Source organism: Balaenoptera ricei, chromosome 20 (genome assembly GCF_028023285.1).
Source record: "Balaenoptera ricei isolate mBalRic1 chromosome 20, mBalRic1.hap2, whole genome shotgun sequence".
Lineage (NCBI taxonomy): Eukaryota > Metazoa > Chordata > Mammalia > Artiodactyla > Balaenopteridae > Balaenoptera > Balaenoptera ricei.
In genome coordinates, this window is record NC_082658.1 from 55,187,880 (window position 1) to 55,197,014 (window position 9,135).

Here is a 9,135-nt window from a genome sequence, read left to right on the forward strand (position 1 = left end):
CGGTCTCTGGCGGGCGTCAAAGACCCCATGCCCTAGCCGGGTGCCTGACCCAGGACAGTAGGGCTTCCAGCTGGTCTTGGGAGGAGTAGACATCTGGCGATAGTTCTGGCAGGCTGGAGGAACTGTATCCATGGGGTGGCACACCCAGTCTTGGCCGCCTGCTCGCCGGGAGGATGATTGCAGCTCAATCAGCACAGATACCTCTGAGAAGGTTTGAATGTCATTGTAGGTCACCTGAGCCTTGGGAGAGCAGGAGTTCTGACTGGGTGGGACAGAAGTCCCTGGTATGTGCTGCCCTGCATCCTCCTTTCGAGGACCTGCCTCAGATCTAAATAACTTTCGGGTCTGATGTGGGCCCAAAGCTTGGACAGAGTCAGTTCCTAGAGGGTTCTTGTGGAGGCCTGGATTTGGGGTAAGGCCTGGTTTTTTGGAAACTCTACAGTCTTTTAAAGGTCCTAGGGTACTTTGGAGGACACAGCCTTGGTTGAGGCCTAGACTCTCACGAAGTTCAGGGGATTGGGGCTGATTTGGGGTTTGGGACGTCGTGGATAACTGGGGAGGGATGGGGCCCTGGGAAGAGAGGACAGACGGAGGAGACTTGGAGGTTGGGGGAAAGGTGGGGGGTTGTATTAAGGCGGAGGGCTTCTGGTGGTTGCTGTGTTGATGAAGGACAAAGGATCTGGGAGAAACAAGAGGCAGAGAAAGAGTGCATGGTGGAGGCATGGCGCATGGTGAGCTCTGGGCACTGGTTGGAGAATGGAAGCAAGGTTGAGAAGGTGCAGCATCCTTGGAGTACACCAGGAATTTGGGGTAGACTGGAGCCTGGGGGTCCGTGTTTCTCTTCTCAGAACTGCAAGGATGGAAGCTGCAGTAAGGGAAGGTCTTGGACTGCACAAATTTGTCTTTGGCATCATTTGAGATCTTCCATTCCATATTCCCCAACTCCAGGTAACCCAGTATGGATCCAGTGGAGGGCTTGGCACTGTCCCCACTACATTGCTTCAGTGTTTGCTCAGCTGTACCAGAGCTCACCAGACCATGCCCCTCTTGGGGCCTGGAGACGGTATCCAAGTCCTTTCTGGAGTACCCAGAGTTCTGAGGGGGACACACATGGACCACGTTCTGCTTTACCCTGCGGGCATTGTAGACCACCTGGCCGGAGGAGAGGCCTTGGCTGAAGGCAGACAAGGTAGAGGGAATAGAAGCTAGGGTGGGGGTAGGGGTGGTGGAAGGGACTGGAGTGGTCGTCAGGGCCATGACCAGCACTGGGACAGAGGTTGTGGCAGAGATCGGGACAGGGGCTGGTGTAGGGGCTAGGGCAGGAGTAGTAGCAGGGGCAGAAGTTGGGGGAGGAACTGGGGCCGAAGGTGGGGGAGGGACCAGAGTGTTGGCATGGGTATAGATCAGATGAGCATGGGTCAGGGTGCCGACAGAAGTGTGGCCCAGGGACTGGGCTGAGGCATTTGAGGGGCCCTGGGCTTGGGCCTGGGCTGGGGTATGGGCTGAGGTATGCTCAGGGCCATGGACCTGGGCAGGGCTGCGCTCGGGGTGAGGGCTGGGCAGGGGGTCTGGGCCTGGGGGCGGGTGTGCTCAGGGGGGTGGGCTGAGGAGAAGGTCTGGGCCTTGGCAGGAGCATGCGCAGGGGGCTGAACTGGGGGGCGGGTTTGGGCCCGGGCTGGGGCCTGGGCTGGGTCATAGTCTGGGGTCTTCGTCTTGCTCTCTTGGGGCAGGCGGAGTGGAAGCACATCCACCTTGCTCATCCTGCGGAGCTTGGAAGATGTCTCTTGCCTGTAGCAAAAGGTGGCTCGGGACGTTAAGGCTGTGACCGGAGGGGCCTCGCCAGCGCCCACTACCCCCTCCTTCCACAGTCCCCGTGGAGCCTCCATGGGAGCCCCAGCCCGTCCACACTGAGGCGGCCTCCAGCAGCACCCAGAAGCCTTCTCATGTTTTGTGACTGGTATCCACGAGTCAAGGTGGTTTGGGTGCCCGAGCAGGAAGCTTGGGCGATGGCGGAAGCGGGAAGGAACTCTTGAGCACAGGTTCTTGGGATCCACGGAGCAGCGCACGCACATGCGATGGCTGCCTACACAGCTGGCTTCCTTGTCTGCGGGGAAAGGCGAGATGGGACAGGGCCTGGGTTCCTGAGGGGCTGAGAATCGAGGCAGGGATAGAAGAAAGGGGACAGGCCCACATCCCCTGAGCCCACGCTGGCGCCCACTCACCTTTGGGGAAAATATGATTGAAAAGTGTCCACAAGGAGCTCTTCAAATGCCTCCAGATCTGAGGGAAGCAGGGGAGAGGGGAGGCCGGGAGCAGGGTGAGCCCTGAAATCCAACCCTTGTCCGGCCACACCCCAGCAGCCCTCCCACCTCAGCCCCTTCAAGACCCCAGGGCTCCCCCAACCCCGCTTCCCAGATCCTGCCCTGACCAGAGTCACCACCTTGATCCCCACGTTGAGCAAGATGAAGCTGCCCAGGATCAGAAGAATTGAGTCTCCTAGGTCCTGGCATTTCCTGGGGTTGGTGCCAGAGCACGGCTGGGCTCGGTAGTGGGTTTGCTCACCCATGGCCGTGGGTCCCAGGACTGCCTGGGCCCCCCGGCCTCCACATAGTCACTGGGAGCCAGACTCCTCTGGTGGGGGAGGGGGAGAAGGACTGGGTCATAATGGGGCAGGTGGTGGGGTCACAATGAGGGAGGAGGAGGAAAAGGAGGGCCCAGGGTGGCATTCCCTGGTAACCAGGTAATCAGGTAAGCTGAGCCTGGACAGTCAAACAGGGCCCGGAGGCCGGCACACCTCCCCTCGAGCGGTCAATCATTCGCTCACCGCCCGCTGACTCACTTGTTCAAATGACACATTCCATCTCTTGGCCCCTCCTGAGACTAGGAGGACCTTGGCCTCAGAGCCCTGGGGAAGGCCTGGCTGGAGTCCAGAGCCTCAGCCTTCTTCATGCCCTTCACTGGGCGTGGAGCTGGACCTGCCCAGATGTGGAACCTCCCAGTTTGGAAGCAGCTTCTTGTATGAGGCTCTCTGGGGACAGGGACAGCTGAGACACAGAGGAGGTGCCCAGAGACCAGTGGTTTGGAGTCTGCAGCTGCAGATCTCCTTAGTGCATGGTATAGGACCAGGAGGGGCTTGCTGGCAGGACTGTGGCCACTAAACCAAGGGGACCCTCAGGCCAAGAAGAGGACACTGGCTTCTTATTGCAGGAAGCCAAGGGCAGGGACCCAGGCTGGCAGAAGGAGTGGCGCTTCCAAGCCACAGACCACCAATGTTTCCTGGACTCTGGCGCTCTTTATTCCTCTCTCCATGCCCTGCCGCCCCCCGCCCCCGCCCCCGTTTGCTGCTGGTCAGTTCATTTTCCCAGTCTGGCGCCCGTGCAGAGGGGGCCTCGAGGCCGAGGTGGAAGGCGGCAGCGAGTTGGCCCGCGCTCGGCTCTCCTGCACTTGCCGCTTCAGCTCCAGGCTGTCATACACCTGGTAGCTGGCATTGCCCCCCGGGTCCTGGCTGAGTGGCATGAAGGTGGGCCGGGGCGGAAGGTGCTCGGTAGCCTGGACGTCGGGCAGGGGCTGGGAGGAGCGGACGAGCAGGGCTGAGCTGGGAGCCGGGGCCCGCCGGTACGAGGCCTCGGCCAGCACAGTGAGGGAGGCGGAGGTGGTCAGAGGGCGCCGCACGGGCAGCATCTCGACCCATTCGGCCGCCCGGCGCCGAACTCCTTGGGGTTAGAACAGAGGCCTAATAGGATGGATCTGAATAGCAAACAATAATGAGGGACATACACTAGGGCATGCGGAGAAATAGGGGACTCCACATCTCACTTGGGAGTAGAGGAGCCCTGGTCATTTAAATCTAGAAGCGTTCTTGCATGCAATTATAACTTCATTTTAGAGGTGAGACTGCAAGCCTAGAAAGGTTGCACATGACTTGTCCAAGGTCAGAGCTGAGCCAGAGAGGTGTTGGAAATGGGCTCTCCTGCTGGGACGTATCTCCTTGGAATCGGTGGTGGTAATGTTAGACAAGAACACACCGATAGTGTGCCTGTAGTGACCCAGGGATGGACATCTGACTCAGGGAAGGGACATATTAGTGTTGCCCACCTCAGACACACAAGTGGTGGCAGGGAAAACACTTTGCAATCTCGCAGCTTATGTGTGTATACAGAAGAGTTATCAGGACTGAAAATCAAGTCCAGAGGAAACTCCAGCTGGGCTAGGGCAGGGCAATGAGAAATTATGAGGGGAAGGAAATTGCTCTCAGCGGCCAGTGCTATCATGGACACAGCTTAAGTCCAGGCTGAAACTAGGAGCCAGAATAATAGGACAGAAAGATAGGACACCAGAGATACGCTCACAGATTAGACCAATGCATGCTGGACCAGGAATTCTTACATTCCTTTTTCCCAGGGGTCTGTCTCCACAGTGAACTAGGCCTAAGTCCATGGGCAAGAAAATTAAGTGGAGACACCTCGAGAAAATTAGAGGCCTATGAAGGAGGGCACCGTCAGAATCCAAGGCTCAATTTGGGGAGCCTAAAACACAAGGTTTCCTAGTCACTGACCAAGAGAGGTCTTCTCCCTCAGTAACCACGAGCCCCAAACACAGCCCAAAACGGGGGAGGCAAGTTTCCATACCTCTGGTCGTGACCCAAGAGACCAGATCAGGAAAACTGAAGCCTGGGCTCTTTCTCACAGTCTGGGGAAATCAGGCGTTGGGTGTCCATGCCTACATCTTACCTCCTCCCCAGAGGGTGGCTTCTGAGCCACCCTAAGAAGAACTAAGTTCTCTGGGCTCTGGGGGAGCTTTAAGATGCTGGGGGTGGGTGACAGGGAAAGGAAAATTGCTCTAAACTCTAAAGCACTGCTCTCCAATAACATTTTCCATGATGATGGAAACGTTCTAAATCTGTGCCGTCCAATGCAGTATCCGCTAGCTCCATGTGACTACTGAGCACTTAGAAGATCATGACACTGAGGAACAGAATTTTTTTCTTTTTTGGCCAAGCCATGAAGCTTGCAGGGTCTGAGTTCCCCGACCAGGGATTGAACCGCGGCCACAGCAGTGAAAGCGCCAAGTCCCAACAACTGGACCACCAGGGAACAGAATTGGACGCCAGGGAAATTCTGTTTACTGAGGAAGAGAATTTTTAACTTTTTAACTTAATTTTTAACAGAATTACTTTTCCTTAATTTTAACTAATTTATATTCTAATAGGCATATTTGGCTAGTGGCTACTGTAATTGACAATGCAGCTCTAGGGCCTTGGGGATAGCGGATTTAGCTAGACAGCGATGGAGGGAAAGCAGGGATAGTTTAGGTCCTCATCAGGCCCTGTGGGATGGGGCTGGGGTGGATGTCCTCACACAACCACAGAACACTTCTCTTGTCTCTTTATCCCTCATGCATGTCTGTCCCCTCTTTCTCTAAGTTTCTCATCACACACTGATATCCCCACTCCTTGATGGTCTCCGGTGAGTTGTTGGATGTCTCTCAGTGAAGGCGCCTGGGAGACAGAGCTTCGCACTTGTCCCTAGCCGCTCTGAACGGTCTCTGGCGGGCGTCAAAGACCCCATGCCCTAGCCGGGTGCCTGACCCAGGACAGTAGGGCTTCCAGCTGGTCTTGGGAGGCGTAGACATCTGGCGATAGTTCTGGCAGGCTGGAGGAACTGTATCCATGGGGTGGCACACCCAGTCTTGGCCGCCTGCTCGCCGGGAGGATGATTGCAGCTCAATCAGCACAGTTACCTCTGAGAAGGTTTGCAGGTCATTGTAGGTCACCTGAGCCTTGGGAGAGCAGGAGTTCTGACTGGGTGGGACAGAAGTCCCTGGTGTGTGCTGCCCTGCATCCTCCTTTCGAGGACCTGCCTCAGATCTAAATAACTTTCGGGTCTGATGTGGGCCCAAAGCTTGGACAGAGTCAGTTCCTAGAGGGTTCTTGTGGAGGCCTGGATTTGGGGTAAGGCATGAGTTGTTATGGAGGCCTGATCTCTTGGATGAGCCAGAGTCTTGAGTAAGGGCTGGACCCTTATGGGGGCCAGGATCTCGATTAATTCCTGAGTACTTGTGGAAGTTAGGGTCGTGGGTATGTTCTGAGCTCCTGTAAATTCCAGCATCTTGGGTAAGGCCACATCTCCTTTTGACTTCAGTGGCTTGGGTTAGGCCTGGATTCTTATGGAGGTCAGAATCTTGTGTAAGGCCTTGGCTCCTGCAGACTCCAGAATCTTGGGTAAGACCTGGATTCTTGTAGTCTCCTGAGTCTCGGGTAAGGCTTGAGCCCTTATGGAGGCGAGGGGTTTGCACAAGGCCTGGGCTCTTATGGAGGCCAGATTCCTGGCAAAGGCCTGAGCTCTTGTTGACTCCAGAGTCTTGGGCAAGGTATGGACTCTTCTGTGGCCCAGAATCTTGGGTAAAGTCTGGACTCCTAGAGACTCCTGGATCTTGGGCACTACCTGTACTCTTGTAACATCCAGAATCTTGAGAAGGGTGTGGGCTATTATGGAGGTCAGTTCTTTGGGAGAGCTCTTGACTTTTATAGAGTACAGTCTCTTGGTTTCGTTCTAGATTCCTATAGACTCCACAATCATGCATAAAGCCTGAGCTCCTCTGAATGTCAGAAGTTTGGAGAAACGGTGTGTTCTTGTGGAGACCAGAGGGTTGGGGGAGATATGGGCTTTTAAAGAAACGTCCATCTCGAGTAGAACCTAAGCTCTTCTGGGAGCCAGAACCTTGGGTAATGACTGGATTCTTCTGAAGGTCAGAGTCTTGGGAAAGGTTTGGATTCTTGCAGAGATAAGGGTCTTGGGTAAGGCCTGGAAGCTTGTGGAGTCCTGGATCTTGAGCAAGGCTTGGGTTCTTGGGGAGGCCTGGCTCTCGGGTAAGGCCTGGGTTCTTGTGGAGACCTGGGTCTCGGGTAAGGCCTGGGTTCTTGTGGAGGCCTGGATTTGGGGTAAGGCCTGGGTTTCTGGAAACTCTACAGTCTTTTGAAGGGCCTGGGGTCCTTTGGAGGACAGAGCCTTGGTTGAGGCCTAGATTCTCACGAAGTTCAGGGGCTTGGGGCTGGTTTGGGGTTTGGGAAGTAGTGGATAACTGGGAGGGATGGGGCCCTGGGAAGAGAGGACAGACGGAGGAGACTTGGAGGTTGGGGGAAAGGTGGGGGGTTGTATTAAGGTGGAGGGCTTCTGGTGGTTGCTGTGTTGATGAAGGACAAAGGATCTGGGAGAGGGCTTCCCTGGTGGCGCAGTGGTTGAGAATCTGCCTGCCAATGCAGGAGACGCGGGTTCGAGCCCTGGTCTGAGAAGATCTGCAAAAAAAAAAAAAAAAAAAAATCACTAAAAAAATTCCCACAAATCTTGTTTCTGGCACTTTAGAAAAACTGCGGAAAAAAGTACATAATAAAGAATACATATATATCTACACACAAATTATATATATTATATATATATATATATATATATATATATATATATATATATATACACACACACACACACACACACACACAGCGGAACCATAAGAGAGACTGAGGAAGGCCTTGGAGGCAGGGGGCAGATGCGTTAACAGTCCCCCTATATCCTTAACCTGCACTCCTCTGAGGCAAAAAGGCACAGAGATGGAAGGGGTTGAGGATGGACCAGGGAATTTGAATTTCAGAACAGGTCAAAATTCTAAAACCATGGACATTTTGGGAGAACTGAGACTGTAGACATTTATTTTTTTGAAAATATGATTTAGGAAAATAGTTTCCAGAATTTGGTGGTTCTGGGCAACAAAGGAGATTGTGGTGAAATGGCGATTAAAATACATGTATCTGAGTTGGGGAACTTGAATACTGTGAATTTCACATGTTGGAAATTTGGGATTTTGCAACTTTGTCTTTTGAAAATTATCAAGTCTTGTCAGTTTGTGCCCTCTTTCCCCATGTTCCCTGGGAAGAAGGGTGACGGTGGAGTGGAAAGGCCACTGGTTCTGTGCCACAGCACGCAAGATTTAGAATTCTACAGACTCTAGCTCTATACGTAGTGAGGACCCAGATTTAGAGAAACTGACCAATATTTATCTCCGCATTTGTGTGTGTGTCCAACTCTCTAGGCCAATAAACCAACAAGACAAACGAACTGTGCTCCACAGTGGGATGCCAGGTGCAATTATTGGCGTGGCTGGTGGGTCTGGCTGGACAGGGACATGCTAACCTTGTCCCACAGGGATCCCTACAAGTTGTAGCCCTATTCTCCCTCTTAGGACAACAACTTCCAGCAGTTGAGTAGGTGTGAGAGCCTGTTGACCCTAGGTACTTCATTGTAATTGCTGCAGCCACTAGGCTCAAGCTGACTTTGCTCTGACCTCCAGGCAGAAACATTAACACAGCCTGCTGGGCACAAGATCTTCATCTCCCAGATGAAGCCTTTTCTCCAAACTGAAAGGAAACTGAGGCACAAAATGTGTGATGGCCATAAGAGACACCAACACCCTTTCTTGTTCCACTCCTGGCCTCCCACGGGCTTCAACTCCCTGTCCCTCCTCCCCTCCCCTGTATTTTGTCTAGTGTTATGCAGGGATGGGCAAGTAAAATGAGTGGTCAGGTGGGTGGGGCCTTTGAGGAATTCTGGTACAAATACCTTGACCAGAGTGGGCAGCCACTAATCAGCTCTAGCAGGTTGCTGCCAACAGGGGAATCAGACCTGGTGCTACTGTAGTTCTTAAAAAGTTTCAGGAGAAGCCAGAAATCCAAATTTCTCTGTGAAATATCCACATTTTAAAAGTACCAAACCAATTCAAATTTTAAATTCTGCTGGCCAACAACATGGGCCAAACAAAACACACCGGATTGTAACCTCTGATGTATACTGCATAATGCTTTTGTTCTCATCTTCTCATATGATCCTCAGACTAGGGAGCAGATACTATTATTAGCTTCATTTTACAGATGGGGAAACTGAGGCACAGAGCAGTTTAGTAGCTTGTCCAAAGTTTGAGCACCAAAGCTGGAACTTGAGGTTTTTACAGTGTGCTTTTTTATCCTCATTACAAATGCATCCTTTCAAAAATAACTTTTTTTATCCTAAAGATAATACATACTACAAAATACAATAAACTACAGAAAGGTAAAAACAAAGAAAAAACGACCACTAGTCCCAACATGCA

At 52.9% G+C, this 9,135-nt stretch overlaps 2 protein-coding genes across 2 annotated transcripts in view; both read right to left on the minus strand.

Annotated features, from left to right (window-relative positions):
• Positions 1 to 1,325: 1,325 nt before the first annotated feature.
• LOC132355349 (uncharacterized protein SPEM3-like) lies at positions 1,326 to 2,573 on the minus strand. The gene is made up of 3 exons (XM_059907645.1): positions 2,441 to 2,573; positions 2,223 to 2,280; positions 1,326 to 2,104 (listed from the first exon to the last, which is right to left on the minus strand). The coding sequence occupies exons 1-3, from the start codon at positions 2,564 to 2,566 to the stop codon at positions 1,419 to 1,421; spliced, it is 870 nt and encodes a 289-aa protein (XP_059763628.1). The 5' UTR covers positions 2,567 to 2,573; the 3' UTR covers positions 1,326 to 1,418.
• A 2,526-nt stretch (positions 2,574 to 5,099) lies between these two features.
• Positions 5,100 to 9,135, minus strand: part of LOC132354577 (uncharacterized protein SPEM3-like) — a 55,203-nt gene continuing 51,167 nt past the window's right edge. Inside the window, exon 4 of the mRNA XM_059906439.1 lies at positions 5,100 to 7,097. Coding sequence (XP_059762422.1) covers positions 5,485 to 7,097 — 1,613 coding nt within the window. The 3' untranslated portion in view covers positions 5,100 to 5,484. The remainder of the gene's footprint in view (positions 7,098 to 9,135) is intronic.

What these genes read in the sequence shown, in the direction of transcription:
- LOC132355349 (XM_059907645.1), bottom strand. Translation starts at nt 2,566, where the DNA reads ATGGGTGAGCAAACCCACTACCGAGCCCAGCCGTGCTCTGGCACCAAC. An exon ending in TGCTCAACGTGGGGATCAAG is followed by an intron (nt 2,281 to 2,440) that starts GTGGTGACTCTG and finishes TGCTTCCCTCAG; the next exon opens with ATCTGGAGGCATTTGAAGAG. An exon ending in CAATCATATTTTCCCCAAAG is followed by an intron (nt 2,105 to 2,222) that starts GTGAGTGGGCGC and finishes CTTTCCCCGCAG; the next exon opens with ACAAGGAAGCCAGCTGTGTA.